This window comes from Microcaecilia unicolor, chromosome 14 (assembly GCF_901765095.1).
Source record: "Microcaecilia unicolor chromosome 14, aMicUni1.1, whole genome shotgun sequence".
Lineage (NCBI taxonomy): Eukaryota > Metazoa > Chordata > Amphibia > Gymnophiona > Siphonopidae > Microcaecilia > Microcaecilia unicolor.
Window position 1 is genome coordinate 20,324,770 of NC_044044.1, and position 20,502 is coordinate 20,345,271.

General features: G+C 49.6%; 1 protein-coding gene across 2 annotated transcripts; it reads left to right on the forward strand.

The window, feature by feature from the left end:
• Positions 1-783: 783 nt before the first annotated feature.
• AURKB (aurora kinase B) lies at positions 784-17,147 on the forward strand. 2 transcript variants are annotated; one of them, XM_030188163.1, is made up of 9 exons: positions 784-920; positions 9,039-9,090; positions 11,649-11,814; positions 12,049-12,112; positions 13,551-13,742; positions 13,904-14,042; positions 14,325-14,473; positions 15,571-15,745; positions 15,860-17,147. In XM_030188163.1, the coding sequence occupies exons 2-9, from the start codon at positions 9,040-9,042 to the stop codon at positions 16,034-16,036; spliced, it is 1,113 nt and encodes a 370-aa protein (XP_030044023.1). In that variant the 5' UTR covers positions 784-920; position 9,039; the 3' UTR covers positions 16,037-17,147. The 2 variants fall into 2 exon arrangements, with proteins under 2 accessions (XP_030044023.1, XP_030044025.1); XM_030188165.1 differs by having other exon boundaries at positions 911-985.
• The last annotated feature ends 3,355 nt before the right edge of the window (positions 17,148-20,502 follow it).

Consider the following 20,502-nt stretch of genomic DNA (forward strand, 5'->3'; position numbering starts at 1 on the left):
AGATGAAGTAGCACGCCCCAATCCAGGGAAGACAGGATTCAAATCCCACACATATTCCTTGTGACCTAAGGACAGACACTCAACCCTCCATTGCATCCAGGATTTGATTTAATCTTTGAGCCCCAAATTCTAAAGGTGCTCAAAAAAACGAGGCCAGTCTCTGGGGTATCCCTCTCCGGGCCAGTTCTCTTAAATTTAGCCCCGATTGCCTCAGGCACAAATATATAGATTATAAATCCTCCCTGAACAGGGAAACACTTCTTCTACCTAAATGTAACTCGTCTCCTACATTATCTTTATTTGTGTGTAAACAACCCGATGCTGCAACCGCTACAGCACAGCCCTTTAACAAGGGGGAGTGACGTCATTCCAAGGCCTTTAAAGGGTTAAAAGAATGCTGCTGACGTCACGGGGATTTAAAACGGTTAACGGGAGAAGAAGAGCGTGCTGAGTATTCTTTGTGAACGATCAGAACGGTAAATCTCGCAGTCGGAGCTCAGCTCGGTATGCAACCTCCTCGCCGCACCGGCGGGTCTTCTGACCTTTTTACACTTCTGCATTCAAACCCCAGTTCAAATCACGGGTTCCACCTGCTGCGTTCCAAGCCTCTTTCTGGTATTCCCCTCCTCCTCCTCCTCCTCCTCCATTCTGAACCGGCCGTGCGGATTGGCTGAAAGAAACCACGCCGCCCCTCCTCCTCTTCCACCCGACGTGTTTGGCTCCTGCCACTCCCAGAAAAGGAACTTTACCAGCGTCGTCGGGCCGGGGAACCGGCTCCGACCAATCGGCTGAAGGTTCTGCTGAGCCAGCCAATAGGCGGCGTCGATGGGGGCTGGGCTGTATATTTGAAATAACGCCGGCGGGCGGCGCGAGGCTCTCCGGGGAACGGGGGGTAGAGACGAAAGAGCCGGTGCTGGGAGGTAAAAGGGGAAGGCGGGTCTGTGTTTGTTGCGAGATCGCGTCCGTCTTGCTTTTCCTCCTAATGGTTAGCATAAGCGTGTTGTACGTTTTTAGCTGTCCGTTGGGGCTGGGGGTTCTGTGTGCACGAAGGCTTTGTCCTGGGGGGGCTGTATGCAGGGGTAATTCCTGACCTGTGTGTGTGTGTGTGTGTGTGTGTGTGTGTGGGGGGGGGGGGGTGTGGGGGATACTGTGTGCCGGGGTAATTCCTGACCTGTGTGTGTGGGGGGGTGTGGGGGATACTGTGTGCCGGGGTAATTCCTGACCTGTGTGTGTGGGGGGGGTGTGGGGGATACTGTGTGCCGGGGTAATTCCTGACCTGTGTGTGTGTTGGGGGGGGGTACTGTGTGCCGGGGTAATTCCTGACCTGTGTGTGTGGGGGGGTGTGGGGGATACTGTGTGCCGGGGTAATTCCTGACCTGTGTGTGGGGGGGGGTGTGGGGGATACTGTGTGCCGGGGGAATTCCTGACCTGTGTGTGTGGGGGGGGGTGGGGGATACTGTGTGCCTGGGTAATTCCTGACCTGTGTGTGTGGGGGGGTGTGGGGGATACTGTGTGCCGGGGTAATTCCTGACCTGTGTGTGTGGGGGGGTGTGGGGGATACTGTGTGCCGGGGTAATTCCTGACCTGTGTGTGTGGGGGGGGTGTGGGGGATACTGTGTGCCGGGGTAATTCCTGACCTGTGTGTGTGTTGGGGGGGGGTACTGTGTGCCGGGGTAATTCCTGACCTGTGTGTGTGGGGGGGTGTGGGGGATACTGTGTGCCGGGGTAATTCCTGACCTGTGTGTGTGGGGGGGTGTGGGGGATACTGTGTGCCGGGGTAATTCCTGACCTGTGTGTGTGGGGGGGTGTGGGGGATACTGTGTGCCGGGGTAATTCCTGACCTGTGTGTGTGGGGGGGTGTGGGGGATACTGTGTGCCGGGGTAATTCCTGACCTGTGTGTGGGGGGGTGGGGGGGTACTGTGTGCCGGGGTAATTCCTGACCTGGGGGTGTGGGGGATACTGTGTGCCGGGGTAATTCCTGACCTGTGTGTGTGTGTGTGGGGGGGGGGGTACTGTGTGCCGGGGTAATTCCTGACCTGGGGGTGGGGGGGGTACTGTGTGCCGGGGTAATTCCTGACCTGTGTGTGTGGGGGGGTGGGGGGGTACTGTGTGCCGGGGTAATTCCTGACCTGTGTGTGGGGGGGGGGTACTGTGTGCTGGGGTAATTCCTGTTTGTCCTTTGAGGGAGGGGTGCTGTGTGCTTGAGTGTAGACTTTGAATATATATGTACACTTCACTTTGTAAACCACTTAACTGTTCTGTATGAGGGGGTAAAGAGGATGGTGGGGGTTGATTAAGGTACTTTTGTTCTAAATTCTCTTATCTGTATGCTGGTTATATGCCCTGTACCAAGGATGTTCTCTAAACAATGGGTACTTTGCTTATCTGCTCTACATGTGTGGGGGGTATAAGAGGGTGCTCTGTGTATAATAATTACTACCTGGTTACTGGAAGGGGGTGGTGAAGTGAGAATGCTCCCTGTTAAAAACGTTGAGATTAATCATGTTTGTCTATTATAACAAAATTAACACCTTATAGATAAACTAATTCATTGTGGTATAAGCTAGTTGCTGGCCCAGTTCTTCTAGCCAGGTCTTTGATTTCAGTGTTTTCCAAAGCTGTCTCAGATGTTTTTGCTGTTGTACTGGCTGCAAAGTTTCTGGAGGAAACTAGGTATTATTTTAGTGGAGTTTAGTCTGTGCTGTTGCCTAAATGTCCATCCATACTACAGAAGAGAGAGAGAGAAGGCAGGATCCTATTGCCTGCTGGTGGTTTTGTTTGTTTTATTTTTGTTGTTTGTTTTTGTTTTGTTTATTTTTTTGGTCATAAATTCTGGATGATCACCATCTCCTTGCATTTTAACGTCCTGACAAGCAGAGTGTAGCAAAGCTGTGTAAACTGTATACCAAGTTTCACATGGCACATCGAATAGCCAAGTGTTTTACAAAACTAAAATGTAAACAAATTCAAAAGTCTACATAAAATAACGTCAAACAGTAAATAAACCCTTCCATATCATCAAGCTGATCAATCCATAGACTGGTGGGTTGTGTCCATCTACCAGCAGGTGGAGATAGAGAGCAAACTTTTGCCTCCCTATATGTGGTCATGTGCTGCCGGAAACTCCTCAGTATGTTCTCTATCTCAGCAGGTGGTGGTCACACACAGCAGCAGCTCTGGCTAGGCCTCCAAGCCTAATCCTTAGGTTTTGTTGAGGCGTGGGTTGAGGGCTCTTTTGAGCAAGTGCAAACCTGGTGGTGCCAGGTCCCTCCTTTTCTCCCCCCCTCCCGCTGGCTCCGTTTAAAAAAAAAAAAAAAAAAATTTTAAACGTCTTTAAAGGCGTTTAATTCGACGTTTCTTTAAACGTTCATTGCAGCTACTCACTGGGACACCAGTTCGTTACAGCTCGGAGCGGCAAGCAGGTAATTTTACCTTTTTATAGCGGGCAGGGGGTTCCCCGATTCTTCTCCTCGTGGCATATGGCGTCGGAGGGCGAGGGCGCAAAGGGTCGCTCCCCGGATCGCTGGAGCGCTTCTAGAGGGGATGCGGGGGTTTTACAACCTGATTCGCCCTTGATGGGTGACAGTTTAGTGACCGATGAATGTCCCGGTCGTTCCTCCGGCGTGGCGGTTTTTTCCCGCCATAAACGCCCATCCCCCGCTCCTCGCCTCCGCCATCTTGGCCGGCCACGCGGCTCGGACGGCTTCTTCGTGGGCCGCCCTTGAGGTTGGAGACATGCCATGAACGCCCTTAATTTGGGCGACGGCACAAGCGGCTAAAGTTAAGCGCCGTTCTTCCCGCGCGGCTCCTTCGCGGAGTTTCGCGCCGGACGCCATTTTGGATGCGCAGCATGTCTCTCCCCCGCTATTGCGAGCGCCGGTTGAGAGTGTGTCTAGGGCTGGTGCCCAGGCTGCGGAAGTGCACAGTCTGGGGGGTTTCTCCCCCGAGTTTGTTTTGCTGCTGCATCAGGCTTTCCTCATGCCAAACGCTGCCCCTGCTCCCTCTTCTGATAAAGAGGTTGAGGTTCCCAGAGGTAAACGCCCTCGGGTTGATTTCCAGGCCTTGGAGGACTTTGTCTCCTCCGATGTAGATGAGGGCAGCGTGTCTGAGGTCTCCCAACGGTCCTTTGCGGATTCCTTGGAGGAGATAGATCCCCGCTCGGATGGAGCGGATGACCCCTCTGCAGCGCGGCTTTTTAGCCCAGAGGATTTGCCCAACCTGTTTTTACAGGCCATGGACACTTTGAAGATTTCCTCTCCGGAGGACGTCTTTCCCTCAGCCCCTGTTGGCTCTGCCATTATGCTGGGGACGAAGCGCCCGCCTAGATCCTTCCACGTGCATGATGCCATGCACACCTTAATTGCGGCTCAATGGGATGTCCCGGAAACGAGCCTTAAAGTGGCTAGGGCTATGTCCCGCCTCTATCCTTTGGCTGTGAGTGAACGTGAGGCCTTTCTGTGGCCTACCGTGGATTATTTAATCACTGCGGTGACTAAGAAAACGGCGTTGCCGGTGGAAGGTGGCACGGCCCTAAAGGACGCCCAAGACAGAAGATTGGAGGCGGCCTTAAGGTCGTCCTTTGAGGCAGCTGCTTTAAGTTTGCAGGCCTCAGTTGCGGCTCCTATGTGGCCAGGGCGTGCCTGACTATGGTGCAGCGGGCTTCCCCCTCGGATCTTTCCTTGAGGGCTGATTGGCCGCCCTGGAATCGGGCTTAGCCTATTTGGCAGACTTGCTGTATGATGTCTTGAGAGCCTCAGCTAAAGGCATGGCTCAGACAGTCTCTGCGCGGCGGTGGCTTGGCTGAAACATTGGTCTGCTGACCACGCCTCTAAATCCCGCCTGGCTAGATTGCCTTTTAAAGGCAAGCTGCTCTTTGGGGTCGAGCTGGACAAAATCGTGACCGATCTCGGCACGTCTAAGGGCAAGAAATTACCAGAGGTCAGGGCTCGGGCTAGTACTCGTCCCGGTACCTCCAGAGGACGGTTGCTGGAAGCCCGTCGGTACCGCCCGGGCAAGTCGGGTTCCTCTGCCCCCTCTTCCTTCAAGAGGAATTTCTCCCCCAAGCAGCATTCCTTTCGCAGAGACCGCCGTCCCGGAGGTGCTCCCTCCGGTCCTCCCCCAGGGTCTCGTACCCAATGACGGGGCCTTGGTCCACGCCCCAGTGCAGATTGGAGGACGGCTGTCCTCGTTTCTGGGCGAGTGGACCACTATAACTTCAGACGCGTGGGTGCTGGAAGTCATCAGAGACGGCTACAAGCTAGAGTTCTGCCAACCCTTAAGAGACGGTTTGTACTCTCTCCCTGCAAGTCTCCGGTCAAGCTGTGGCAGTGCAGCAGACCTTGGACAACCTGATCCGCCTGGGTGCGGTCGTTCCGGTGCCAAAAAATCAGATTGGCAAGGGACGTTACTCCATTTACTTTGTGGTTCCAAAGAAAGGAGGTTCTGGTCCGGCCTATCCTCGACCTCAAAGGGGTCAATCAGGCCTGGAAAGTGAGGCACTTTCGCATGGAGACTCTCCGCTCTGTTATAGCGGCAGTGAAGGCAGGAGAGTTCTTGGCTTCCTTGGACATCAAGGAAGCGTACCTGCATATTCCCATCTGGCCTCCTCTCCAACGCTTTCTGCGTTTTACAGTCCTGAGACGACACTTCCAGTTCAGAGCCCTCCCTTTCGGGTTGGCTACTGCTCCGCGGACCTTTTCCAAGGAGCTAAAGGAAGGAGTACAAGTCCATCCTTATCTGGACGACTGGTTGATCCGAGCCCCCTCTTATGCAGAGTGCGGCAAAGCTATGGACCGGGTAGTTGCTCTTGTGAGCTCCCTGGGATGGATCATCAACTGGAAGAAGAGCCAGCTGCGCCCGACTCAGTCCCTGGAGTATCTGGGAGTTCGATTCGACACCCAAGTGGGCAGAGTGTTCCTGCCAGACAATCGGATTGTCAAGCTTCAGGCTCAGGTGGACTAGTCCCTAGTAGCCTCTCCTATTCGGGCTTGGGACTACGTGCAGCTGTTGGGCTCTATGACGGCCACGATGGAAGTAGTGCCCTGGGCCAGGGCTCATATGAGACCACTACAGCTATCTCTGCTGCTGCGCTGGACTCCGATGTCGGAGGATTATGCTGTGCGCCTTCCCGTGGACCCAGCAGTGCGCAAGGCGCTGAGCTGGTGGACGCAGACAGACAAGTTGTCTGCAGGATTGCCTCTGGTGACCCCGGAGTGGATTGTCGTCACGACAGACGCCTCTTTGATGGGCTGGGGAGCCCACTGCTTGGGAAGGACAGCGCAGGGGCTCTAGTCTCCTGCAGAGGCAAGTGGTCTATCAACCTCCTGGAACTCAGAGCCATTCGGTTGGTGTTATTGGAGTTCATCCCGGTACTGGTGTTGAAGCCTGTACGGGTCCTGTCGGACAATGCCACGACTGTGGCCTATATCAACCGCCAGGGAGGTACCAAGAGCGCCCCTCTAGCCAAGGAGGCTATGAGTCTTTGCCAGTGGGCGGAAGCGAACCTGGAGCAGCTTTCAGCAGCCCACATTGCCGGAGTCATGAATGTCAAGGCGGACTTTCTCAGTCGCCATACCTTGGAGCCCGGAGAGTGGCAACTATCTGCTCAGGCGTTCTTGGACATCACGAAGCGCTGGGGCCAGCCGAGCCTAGATCTGATGGCGTCATCGGCCAATGGCCAAGTGCCGCGCTTTTTCAGCAGAGGACGGGACCCTCGATCCCTGGAGTAGATGCTCTTCTCCAACAGTGGCCGACACAAGAGCTCCTCTATGTGTTCCCGCCCTGGCCCATGTTGGGCAGGGTGCTAGACCGGGTGGCAAAGCATCCCGGCAGGGTAATCCTGGTGGGTCCGGATTGTCCCAGACGTCCCTGGTATGCGGACTTGATCAGGCTCTCAGTCGACGATCCTCTGCGGCTGTCAGTGGAGCAGGGCCTGGTACATCAGGGTCCCGTGGTGATGGAGGATCCCTCCCCCTTTGGTCTTACGGCCTGGCTATTGAGCGGCAGCGTCTGAGGAAGAAGGGCTTCTCAGACAAGGTCATCGCCACTATGCTGAGAGCGAGGAAGCGCTCTACTTCTACTGCTTACGCCAGGGTTTGGCGTATCTTTGCAGCGTGGTGTGAAGCAGGCTCTCTTTCTCCCTTCACTGCTCCAATTGCTTCAGTGTTGGCGTTCCTGCAAGAAGGTCTGGAGAAAGGCCTGTCGCTCAGTTCCCTTAAAGTCCAGGTAGCGGCTCTGGCTTGCTTCAGGGGCCGCCTGAAGGGTGCTTCCTGGCTTCACAGCCAGATGTGGTGCGCTTCTCAAAGGAGTTAATCACCTGCGCCCTCCTCTGCACTCAGTGGTGCCTGCGTGGGATCTCAACCTGGTACTAAGAGAATTGCAGAAGCCGCCTTTTGAACCCTTGTCGAGGGCATCTCTGAAAGACCTGACGTTGAAGCAGTCTTTTTGGTGGCTATCACTTCAGCCAGAAGAGTTTCCGAGCTCCAGGCGCTCTCATGTCGAGAGCCTTTTCTGCAGTTCACTGAGGCAGGAGTGACTATTCGCACAGTGCCTTCCTTCCTGCCCAAGATTGTTTCTCGCTTCCATGTGAATCAGCAGCTCTGTCTCCCTTCCTTTCGTAGGGAGGACTACCAGAGGAGTACTCTGCTCTTAAATATCTGGATGAGAGACGAGTCATCTTCAGATACTTGGAAGTGACCATTGATTTCCGGAATCGGACCATCTGTTTGTCCTGTTTGCAGGTCCTCGTAAGGGTCTGCAGGCTGCTAAGCCTACAGTGGCAAGATGGGTCAAGGAAGCCATTGCAGCGGCTTATGTGGCCGCGGGGAAGGTGCCGCCTATCCAGCTGAAGGCTCACTCCACGAGAGCTCAGGCGGCCTCGATGGCAGAGGCCGGATCCGTCTCCTTGGAAGAGATATGCAAGGCGGCAACTTGGGCTTCGGCTCATACATTCCCCAAGCATTACCGTTTGACTGTGGCTGCACGGGCGGGAGGCCCGGTTTGGAGCTTCAGTGTTGAGGTCAGGGATTTCAATGTCCCGCCCTGGGTGAGTACTGCTTCGGTACATCCCACCAGTCTATGGATTGATCAGCTTGATGATATGGAAGGTAAATTATGTATAATCATACCTGATAATTTTCTTTCCATTAATCATAGCTGATCAATCCATAGCCCCTCCCAGATATCTGTTCTGTTTTTATTCTGGTTGCATTTCAGGTTCAAGTTTAGTCTTCAGTTATTTCAGAAAGACTTCGTGTTCAAGTTCTTTCACTTGGATTCTTCAAGAGGTGAGACGAGTTTGTGTTACAGTGAGCTGCTGCATTCCTCTCCCCTCCATTTTACGGGGCTGGATTGAGACATAAATTCTGCCGGCACTCCCTCCCGCTTCGTGCGGCTGTAGGGCAGCTTTGTACCCCTCCCGCTTCGGCGGTGTTAGGGTCAGTCAGCTCCTCCCGCGGTTGCGGTTGCAGGATAAGCCAGATCCCCCGCATCGGCGGGTGTGGTGTCCCTCCCCCGCTCCGCGGGGATGAGCTGGACGGATTCCCCTCCCCCACTTGTGTGGGGATGAGCTGGGTTAATTCCCCTCCCCCGTTTCGGCGGTGGTGAGCTGGGCAGAGTGTCCCTTCGTGGGTGTAATTCTCTAAGTGCTGAGTCCTGCGGATGGAGCTTGATATCGACATACTGAGGAGTTTCCGGCAGCACATGACCACATATAGGGAGGCAAAAGTTTGCTCTCTATCTCCACCTGCTGGTAGATGGACACAACCCACCAGTCTATGGATTGATCAGCTATGATTAATGGAAAGAAAATTATCAGGTATGATTATACATAATTTTACCTTCTCATCACACAAATCAAGACAGGATATAAACTTACAGCAAGAAGAAAGAGCCAAAGCAATTTGATGACAATAACCAAGAAAAATATTGCATTGGTTCAACCTTCCTAAATGATGTAGCCACCAAAGCCCTTTAGTAAAGGAAACTGTTGCTTCTCAAGCTGAAGAATGTGCTGTGTAACTTTGCTTTGGTCTTTTAGGATGGCTTATAAGGAGAACCTGAATCCTGGTGGCTATTGCAACATCTCCAAGGTATGCAGTGTGACGTACAGGCTGTGAATCTTGCACACAATCTGTGCATTATTTCGCTGCTGCTAGTAATACCTAGCTCACTTGATGTGCTGTCTTTCTAAAAATATTGGTATAGGTATTTACTAGCTGTTAAGCCCGTTAAAATGGGCAAGATTTGTGTTTTGCAAAATGTAATAATTCTCACCTCCATCCATCCATGTGCAGCAACCCTGCTCTCTCCCCTGCCCTCCCCCCACATCCAGCAACCCTCCTCTTTCCCTTGGCCTCTCCCTCCCCCGTCCAGCAACCCTCCTCTCTGCCCTGCTCTCACCCCATGTCCAGCAACCATGCCCTCCCCCCATGTCCAGCTACCCTCCTCGCCGCCGCTCCCTCCCCCCTCCGTGCTGGGCCCCCTGCACTGACCTGACAGCGCCTCTCACCTCCGTGTGAAAGTGCTGCAGGCAGCAGCAGATCGCTCTACTGCTGCTTGCAGCGCTTCCACACGGAGGTGAGAGGCGCTGTCAGGTCAGTGCAGGGGGCCCAATACGGAGGGGGGCGGGAGCGGCGGCGGGGAGGTTGGTGCGCGCAATGTTTGTTTCCAGGATCCAGCGGCAGCACCCGACAGTCCGACTCCGTTTCCCTCTCTGTTCTGCCCTCTGACGTCATCACTTCTTGACGCGAGGGCGGGACAGAGAGGGAAGTCTCTACTGCGCGTTTACAGGTGAGTCGGTCACTTGCCATTTATATGTTTGATATATATAAAGATGTAGTGTCTGTCAGATACCTTGGCCAGTGTGCCTGTATTTGCAGGGCAACATGCCTGTGCCTCTCTTCTGATGGTTGCATAGCCTGGAAGGCCGTACTATGCGTTTATGTGGACAGATGGCAGTGGCCTAGTGTGGGCTGGTGGATGAACATGACTGAGGTTGAGAGGAGTAGCCTCATGGTTAGTGCAGCGGACTTTGGCCCTGGCTACCTGGGTTTGATTTCCACTTCAGCTCCTTGTGACCTTGGGCAAGTCACTTAACCCTCCATTGCCCCAGGTACAAAAAAAAACTTAGATTGTGAGCACCCTCGGGACAGAGAAAAGTACTTGTATATAATGTGTACAGCGCTGCGTATGTCTAGTAGCGCTATAGAAATGGTTAGTAGTAGTAAAAGCAGATGGGCAATGGAATCAGTAAGAAGGAATGAGTGCTAGAATTGGGCTTTTGGTGAGTAACTTTATATTGGGGGGAAAATGCCTGCTACTACTACTACTATTTAGCATTTCTATAGCGCTACAAAGCGTTCGCAGCGCTGCACAAACATAGAAGAAAGACAGTCCCTGCTCAAAGAGCTTACAATCTGTACACAAGTTAAATTCTTTTAAGGTTTTTAACTGCTATATTTATTTATTTTTTAATTCTTTCTTGTATCCCACAATTATCCAAAACAAGTTTTGGTTCAATGGGACCTACAGTTCTTGGATAAGAGATTGATTACAATAATGTTTGTTTACATCAGATGTATATTATTTAGCAAGAGCAAAAGAGAAGGCTGTAATGTCACAAATGTTGTATCTTTGGTTAAAATGACTGCTCCCATGTAGACGAGTGACATCATTTGGCAAGGAGTCACAGCTATGGAACCCTTTTGCACCTGGAACAAAAATTGGATGCCAACATTTCTCTTCTAAATCGGAGAACTTGGTAACTTGAGTTTTAACTTGTGTTGCTGAGTTTTTGAGGTTCCTTTCTGATTTTTTTTTTTTTAAATCAGTCTTCCTGAATATAAGACATGGCTTATTTATACATATTGCAATGTGACACTAACTGTTTGGTTCCTGTTTTGCACATGGTTGGGTTTGTCTCATTTTTCCAACATACTATTTTAACCCCAATTCATAATATCGGGCATTTGGTGGCTGGTTGTTTTTGCTTGTTAGTCTGAGCTGTCTTGTGTATTTAAATTTTTTGAAATTATGCTTTTGATTTATATTTTAATTTTGTCAACCAAGTTGGAAAGTTTATATATTTTTTTTAAATCTATGAAATGTTTTCTTCATTTGGGTTAGGAAGAAAGGCAAGAGAGGGGGGGAGATCTGGGCATTTATGCCATGTAAATGTCTTATGAAGCAAGTCTCAATTGAAAGGCAGCTCTAGTTTGAAGGGATGTAGGATGAACGTGAAGGGGGTTAGACTTGGAAGTAACCTGAGGAAATACATACATAGTAACATAGTAGATGACGGCAGAAAAAGACCTGCATGGTCCATCTAGTCTGCCCAACAAGATAAACTCATATGTGTGGTGAATTCATGGAACAGCTTCCTGGTGGAACTGGAGATGACAGTATCTGAATTCAAGAGAGTTTGAGCCAAGTACATAGCATCTCCAGTGGAGTGATAGAATGAATGGCATGGATGAGGAGACTGGAATGGATGAGGAGACTGGATAGGCCATGTGGCCTTTATCTGCCTACATGTTCCTGTGTTTAATTTAGCAGATTTGTTTTGTAATTGGGAGTCCCTGTGTAAAAACTAGAAGTGCCAAATTAAATGTAATTAATACTGTTACATTTTCTCCCCCCCCCCCTTAAGTTCACCCCATCTATCACGCCCCTGTCCAGTTCTGGCCCCCAGCGGGTCCTGAGGAAGGAGCCCTTCGTGTCTGGCTTCAGTACTCCTTCAGAGTCCATCTTGCTGCAACGCGCCATAACTAACGGCAGCCGGACGGCGCCTGTGTTGAACGGCTTTCAGAAGACTGGTGAGTCTGAAAGGTGGACGTCCTAATGTACTGGGAGCCGAGAAGCACCCAGGGCTACAGAGGCTAAGACTAGAATAAATCTGGTGGGGTGAGATGATGCTAATCTGTTTGTATATCACAGCTGCACTTATTTTAAGTTACTTCCATTGTGCAAGTGATGAGGTGCCCATATTTGGAGGAATAATAATATAATGTGTATAGTAATGGTCTTTTTTTTTTTTTTTTTCTCCTTAGCTCCAGGTAGGGTGGCGATACCTGCAACAAGTACCAATTCACAGGAAATACAGAAGCTCCCAATGTGAGTCCCTTCTCTCCTAATTTGGTTCCCTTTATTCTGCATATTAGATCCCTACTGATCAGTGGCGTTCCTGGGGGGGGCAGGGGGGGGCGGCAGTGGGTGTGGTCCGCCCCGGGTGCACGCCGCTGGGGGGGGGGGGTGCGCCGCGCATGCCTGTCCTCCGTTGTTCCATGCTGCTTCTCTGCCCCGGAACAGGTTACTTCCTGTTCCGGGGCAGAGAAGAAGCCTGGAACAACGGAGGACAGGCGCGCGGTTCCCCCCCCCAGCGGTGTGCACCCAGCGGGGGGGGGGGGGGTCCGCGCTGCACCCAGGGGGGCGGGGCGCATCGGCGATCCGCCCCGGGTGCCAGCCCCCGTAGGAACGCCACTGCTACTGATGGAAAGGATCAAAGTAGAAAACGAACTCTTCCTATCCCTTCCCCACAGGGCATCTGTACTAAACCTGATGTTTATAGGGGATATATGGTATCCTTGTAGTTATTGCTTTCTTCTGCTACTACTACTACTTATTTCTATAGTGCTACTAGACGTACGCAGCGCTGTACACTTGAATATGAAGAGACAGTCCCTGCTCAACAGAGTTTACAACCTAATTAGGACAGACAAACAGGACAAATAAGGGATAAGGACAAAGAGTAGCAAGATTCTGTGCGGAATCCCAAAGAGTAGCAAGATTCTGTGCGGAATCCCAAAGAGTAGCAAGATTCCGGAATCCCAAAGACTACTACTACTTATTTCTATAGCGCTACTAGACGTACGCAGCGCTGTACACTTGAACATGAAGAGACAGTCCCTGCTCGACAGAGCTTACAATCTAATTAGGACAAACAGGAGAAATAAGAGATAAGGGAATTACTAAGGTGGGGATGGTAAAATAAGGGTACTGAACAAGTGAGTAAGGGTTAGGAGTTAAAAGCAGCATCAAAAAGATGGGCTTTTAGCCTAGATTTGAAGACGGCCAGAGATGGAGCTTGACGTTCCAGCTCTGGGAATCTATTCCAGGCATATGGTGCAGCAAGATAAAAGGAACGGAGTCTGGAGTTAGCGGTGGAGGAGAAGGGTGCAGATAAGAGAGATGTACCCAGTGTAGGGAGAGATGAGTGGAGAGGTACTGAGGAGCTGCAGAGTGAATGCACTTGTAAGTCTAACCTCTACACCTCTACCCAGGAAATCTTCACTGCCCCAACTTGACATTTCGTTTTTTAGATTGTAAGCTCCTTTGAGCAGGGACCGTCCTTCTTTGTGCATTTTGTACAGCGCTGCGTAACCCTAGTAGCGCTCTAGAAATGTTTAGTAGTAGTAAGTCAATAAGAGGAATTTGAACTGTATGCAGAAACAGATAGGGAGCCATTGAAGTGACTTGAGAGGGATAATATGAGCATAGCGACACTGACTCCTCTCGCCCTAACACCTAAATATCTCCCTCCCTCCCCCTTCAGGAAATCGTTCACCATCGAGGATTTTGACATTGGCCGACCTCTGGGGAAGGGCAAGTTTGGCAACGTGTATTTGGCCCGGGATCGGGAGACCAAACTGATCCTGGCCCTGAAGGTGCTGTTCAAGTCCCAACTGGAGAAGGAAGGAGTGGAGCATCAACTGCGGAGAGAGATTGAGATCCAGTCCCACCTCAGGTCGGTGCAACGAAGGGGAGGAGGGCGCATTGTGCGCACTGGGCGATGGTTAGGCCCATGAGAGAGGTGCTTGATGGGGGGGGGGGGGTGTCATGAATATTGTATAAGATAACGAATCGGGCGTTGCTTGGAAGAGGACAAACTGTGCTGCTTTTCTGTAGGCACCCCAATATCCTGCGACTGTACAATTATTTCCATGACAAGAAGCGTATCTATCTCATCCTGGAGTATGCGCCACGGGGAGAGCTGTACAAAGAGCTGCAGAAATACGGGCGGTTCAATGAACAGAGGACTGCCACGGTAAATGGAATAATGAAGGGATAGAGGCTGGGGAGGGTTCTTTAAGAAAGGCAGTGCAATGCAGGTGGCCTAGCTACTTAATGGGGGAGTAAGGCACTGGCACAATAACAAGAGCTTTGGATAAAACCAGACACTGAACCTCCCAAGGTGGGTTCAGTGGCACATTCTTATCAATTCTGACCTTGGTTAGGTCTAGTCTTGAGCACAAGCAACTTCCCATAGCTGGGAGGCCCCACACAGAGGTAGAACAGAAGGACTGTCAATTTGTCCATTCTTCCACAGTACATGGAGGAGTTGGCCGATGCCCTGATATACTGCCACAGCAGGAAGGTAATTCACAGGGACATCAAGCCAGAGAACTTACTGATGGGCTACAAGGGAGAGCTGAAGATAGCAGATTTTGGCTGGTCTGTGCATGCACCATCTCTCAGGTAATGGCACCCTCCTATGGATGGGACGTCTTTCCAGGCTTCATCTTATCTGTTATCTTTGCTGTGCTTAGTGTGAGACTACAGAACACTGGTTTTCAACTTTCTGTATTGAAGCACAACCAACACTGGTACTTTGTCACAGTACATCTCACCTTCCCTTCCACTGCTCTGGCATCACCACCATCAAGCTTCTATTTTTAAATTCTGGTTCTTTCATCTGTAATCACGTAACCAGTTCATCACTTAAAATAATAAGTTAGCACTAGAAGCAGTGTTCTGATGAGAGGAAACTTATCACTCCAGACATGTAGGTTTATACTCTCCTACCAGCAGATGGAGACAGAAAACTGGTTTGACGTCTCCTATATAGGAACATGTGTAGCCTTCTGATAGCCAGTATTTGTCTCCAGTATGTTGAGCTGATTTTCTTGGTGTAGTTAAGGCTGTTAAGAGGGCTTGGGTTGGGTGGTGATGGTTGTGGTCCCCTAAGGCAGTACTTTTCAACCCCGTTCTTGGGGCACATCCAGCCAGTTGGGTTTTCAGGATATCCACAAAGAATAATCATGAAAACATAATAGCCATACCGGGGCAGAACAATGGTCCATCTAGCTCAGTATCTCGCTTCCAACAGTGGCCAAGCCAGGTTAAAAAGTACTTGGGAGAAACCCTCCCTGGTATGCAAACTTCAATTGTGCATATTCATTGTAGGTATTCTGAAAACCCAATTGGCTGGGTGTGCCCCGAGGACTGGGTTGAGAACCATTGCCTTAAGGTAGAAAACAGGACTATTGGTCTCGTCCTCCCTCCCTTCTGTTCGCTCAGAGCTTGGAAGCACAATTGAAAGCACCTGTTCCCCTCTTCTACTCTTGAGCCAGCTGCTACCGATAGTTTAAGGGGAAAAAAACCCAGGAGAATTCAAGCCAAGGACAGTAGCAAGGTCTAATGTTTCCCTTTGGGACTGAAGGGTTCCAACGAGGGAATCTGTCAGCTCTATTCCTTTTTGGTTGAAGCAACTTAGAAGAAAAGGGACGTACTTTTCAAAGTCTGGCACTCTTCGCATCCCAAATTCAGCAGCCCTCTCCTGTCTCTCCCTCCAGGAGAAAGACAATGTGTGGTACCCTGGACTACCTGCCTCCTGAGATGATTGAGGGAAAGACTCATGATGAGAAAGTAGACCTGTGGTGCATTGGTGTGCTGTGCTATGAGCTGCTGGTAGGACACCCACCTTTCGAAAGCCCCGATCAAAGCGAGACCTACCAGCGCATTGTTAAGGTAAGCAGTGGGTGGGGTGAGGTGGACGTGTCCTGCCACTGCCTTCTGCGGGTGTGATTGTGGCCTACCTAGCCCTCAACTGGGTAATAATGCTTAATTTTCTCTCTCCTGCAGGTGAATTTGAAATTCCCACCCACCATGTCAGAGGGTGCCAAGGATCTGATCTCCAGGCTGCTGCAGTACAACCCCGCCCAACGCCTTGTGCTCGAGAAGGTCCTGGTGCACCCATGGGTAAAGGAACATTCTCGCCGGGTCCTACCCCCTGTCTTCTGCAGCTCCAGTTGCCATTAGGGTGGTATGGTTTGGTGGGAGCCCAACTTTCTGCACCAGGCAGTTTGTAAATAGCTTTTATGATTCTAACTGCTCATTGCAGAGAAGCACTCATGCACAATGGGGCGGGACTGGGTCGGCTCGGTGGGTCGAAGGAAACGGACTGCCTGTGGTCTTCAAGTCTTCAGCAGCCCTGGACTCGCTTCTCAGTTTAGCTCACAAGGAGGCAGCCTGGTTATCTCTACTCATTGGAGTCCTTGGACACGTGTTCTCAGCTTGGGTGGCTACAGCCCATGAGAACACAGCTTGCACACTCCACTGCCCCTTCCCTGAGCAGTGTCCAGTAAAAGTGCAGTGATATGGACCACAGCCTCAGCACGTCAGAGCTAGGGAGAGGGAGGGATGTGTGACTAGTGAGCATCAGGCAGCTTCAAGGTGTAACAGTGCCTGGAAACCAGAGTCTGACCTGGAAGTAACGCTCTGATTTTGAAACTGTGTGGGAGTAGGTGAAGTTGAAGCACTGTCTTCCCCCCCCTCCCCCAATATTAACAGTTTTGTGTATTACGTTCTGCGGCCCCCTCTTAGCCCTTCCTATAGCTGTACTGTCCCTGCTTTTTCCTTGTTTTTGCTGTTTTGTTTCTGTAATGTGCTCCTTAGTAATTCTTGTATCTATGTCTTGCCCCTGCTTTCCCTCCTGGCTGTCTCAGCAGTTCTGTCTAAATAGTTTTTATAGACGTTCCAGTATCCATTTTGTCCCTTCCTCTTTTAGCCCGTGCCACAGAATGGGACATTCTGACTCAGATGCTCTGTAGAGGCATCTTTTTAAGTATAATGGAAGTACATTCCCTCTTTTGGGGTGAGGGAGAGAAGGTAGATGGGTAACTGAGGACAAACATCCCAGAAGCAGGAGTGCAAATCTGGAGGGGAATGCACTCTGAGCACAGGGTTTGATGTAAATTTTTAATCCACGTTTTACTAACTTTCTCCTGCACACAAGTTCTTTTGCATTGTCTGAATATTTTTAAGAGGGAAAATGTACGATAGTTTTTACGTTTCTGAATGCTTTTCTCAGTTGTAAAATCAGACCCTTAAATTGAAAATATTAAAATCTCCATACTGGCTTAAAGCTGCAGCTTGTGTGCTGATTTCTTGACTGCAGCTGTGGATTATGTGGCTTTGGGGGAGGGGGTGGGGTGGAAAAGAATGTTTGCACGTTCAGAACTCTTCCCAGTACAGCCTATAGTGTGAGTAGGTAAATGTCTTTAGAAAGAAAGGTCGTGAATTTTAGCCTGGATGAGGCAGCCACACAGGTTCAGAGTTAGCAAGTGCATGAATTCTGCTTATCACGAGTCCCTTCTCTCTTTCCTTCCCTCCCCCCACCCAAGTTTGTTTTGCCTGTGACTAGTATAGAATTAACTTGGCACACTCTCCAGCAGCAATTGAACAAATACGTTAAAGAACACCAGTGACAGATGTGAAGACCTTCTTAGTTTGCTCTTATAGGGGTTTGTTCAGCTTCCCAGAAAGGTTGGAATTTTTTTTTTAAGTGTCTAAAGGACTTGGATGGCCCTGAGGGGCATGCTCATGAGCTGTGCCTGTTGACTATGATGTTGACAGGTTGCTCAGACTGTAATCAAATGAATCCCTATGCTAGAAGTTGCAGAAGCCATGCTCAGCCTCCTCAGAATGTGGCAAGTGCACTCAATCAGGAGTGCTCAGAGATCCCACACACAGTAAGCAAAGATGGTAAGAGAATCTGGAGCAAACCATAGGATCCACAGGTGAAGGCAAAAACTTTAGGCAGTGTGACATCACAGGCTGCACAGCAGCTGGGAGGATCCCAATAAAACTCCCCAAGTGGTGGTGGGGTAAGGCACAGCAAAGCCCCGACTCATTCTGAGACGAAACAAGCTTTGGTGTAGAGCTTGACCGCTCAGCTTCGGAACTCCTTGCCAAAAACCATCACCGACCACCTAGCCTTCAGGAAATCACTAAAGATCATGTTATTTGGAAACGCTTATCCCACGGCCGACTATCTTAGGCTCTTAATTGTTATAGTCAGCACTTAACTGCCTAAGCATCACTGCATAGAAATAGGTTTGTGTTATGTCATCCAAGTTGGCTGCTTAAATTAGGCAGTTAAGTGCCGACTGCCCCTAGACCGCCCAGAAAATAGCCAGCTTTCAGTTTAGTAGACTCTGGTGATAGCCAGTGGCACTAACTAATTAAGTTCTGCTGAATATTAATGGAGAGCCCTGAACAAGTGATTTAACGAGTCATTTCTGGCCAGTTAAATCTCTTTGAATATTGACTCCATAAGGACATGTTAGATTGCACATCACGTAGACTGATAGATCAACACAATCATACCTAAACCTACATTACCCAAACTGCAAAGGGCTAAAATACAAAACAACTTATGCATCCAACTTCTCCTACATAAGCGCACAACTATGGAATGGACTCCCGTATGCTGTGAAAACAATACATGACCACCTAAATTTCAGGAAGTCATTAAAAATCCACCTCTTCAAAAAAAAAAAAAAAAAGCTTATCCCAACGATCCAACATAAAATCCCCACACCCTGCAACACAACATAATCAAAGATCGAACTGGACAATCTACCATCCTCTTTCCCTCGACCCCTGATGCCTTATTCACCTCTATCTCATTTGACACCAACACAATCTTGTATTTGTTATCAACCGAAATGGCTAACGCCTTCACGGTACTTTGTAAGCCACATTGAGCCTTCAAATAGGTGAGAAAATGTGGGGTATAAGTGTAATATATTGTTTTTACCTGTTGTGCATTACACACTTTCTTACTATGAATTTAATTAAGTTATTAAAACTATAGTAACAATTTTACAATGGGTGTTGGCCGTGTTAAAATTTTGGAAGCGCTTTAGTGAGATTGGATTTGTAAAAGGTAATGTCAGTGTCTACCAGCCAACATTTTCTCTTGTATTACCTTAAAATACTAAGACAAGATTTATAATGTATCCTGCTGTAGAGATACCTTTTGATTACATTAACTTTCCTACATTGGATTAAAAGATTTGATTTTACTTCTGAGGCTGAAATGATTTTGAATGGTTACCCTTCTGTTTTTTTCTCCTGTGTGAAATTCAACAAGGTGTCTTCTGTCCCTTTTTATTTAATTTAAGTTCTTGAACCCCTGGTGCAAATGATCAGAAACTCCTTGGGTGTTTCATTGATTGGTTAGAGGCTGGAAAAATCTTTTTGCTTTGATCACTTCTCTAAGGTGGCTTTCCTTGTAGTGAGTGTATTGGCAATTGTTAGGGTATAAGGAAACAACAATCGCTTCTATAGTCCTTGTGCCCTTTTCTGTTTCTTGTGTTCTCACCAGCGAGTAGCCTGGAGTGGAGGAGTGGTTAGGGTGGTGGACTTTGGTCCTGAGGAACTGAGTTGGATTCCCACTTCAGGCACAGGCAGCTCCTTGTGACTCTGGGCAAGTCACTTGCCCCATGTAAGCCGCATTGAGCCTGCCATGAGTGGGAAAGCGCGGGGTACAAATGTAACCAAAATAAAATAGATACTATTGGAGATTCTACATGGAATGTTGCTACTATTGGAGATTCTAAATGGAATGTTGCTATTCCATTAGCTGCGCAGGCTTCTGTTTCTGTGAGTCTGACGTCCTGCACGTACGTGCAGGACGTCAGACTCACAGAAGCAGAAGCCTGCGCGGCCACATTGGTGATCTGCAAGGGCCGACTTCTAGTGGAATAGCAACATTCCATCTAGAATCTCAAATAGTAGCAACAGTGGAGGAGTGGCCTAGTGCTTAGGGTGGTGGACTCTGGTCCTGGGGAACTGAGTTCAATTCCCACTTCAGGCACAGGCAGCTCCTTGTGACTCTGGGCAAGTCACTTAACCCTCCATTGCCCCATGTAAGCCGCATTGAGCCTGCCATGAGTGGGAAAGCGCAGGGTACAAATGTAACAAAAATAAAATAGATACTATTGGAGATTCTACATGGAATGTTGCTACTATTGGAGATTCCACATGGAATGTTGCTATTTCACTAGCAACATTCCATGTAGAAGGCTGCGCGGCCACATTCGTGATCTGCAATGGCCGACTTCTAGTTGAATAGCAACATTCCATGTACAATCTCAAATAGTAGCAACAGTGGAGGAGTGGCCTAGTGGTTAGGGTGGTGGACTTTGGTCCTGGGGAACTGAGTTCGATTCCCAGCACAGGCAGCTCCTTGTGACTGGGCAAGTCACTTAACCCTCCATTGCCTGCCGCATCGAGCCTGCCATCAGTGGGAAAGTGCGGGGTACAAATGTAACAAAAAAAATTAGGTATATTTGGCATAAGTAGACTAACAATAACGTTTCAGCTATGCAAGTACTAATGTCAAAAGCAAACTTGAATGCTGTTGCTCTTATGAAGGCTGAACTCAATGAGAATGGGATATTGACATTCTTAGCTAAAGGCCGTAGACAAAGGAAGAA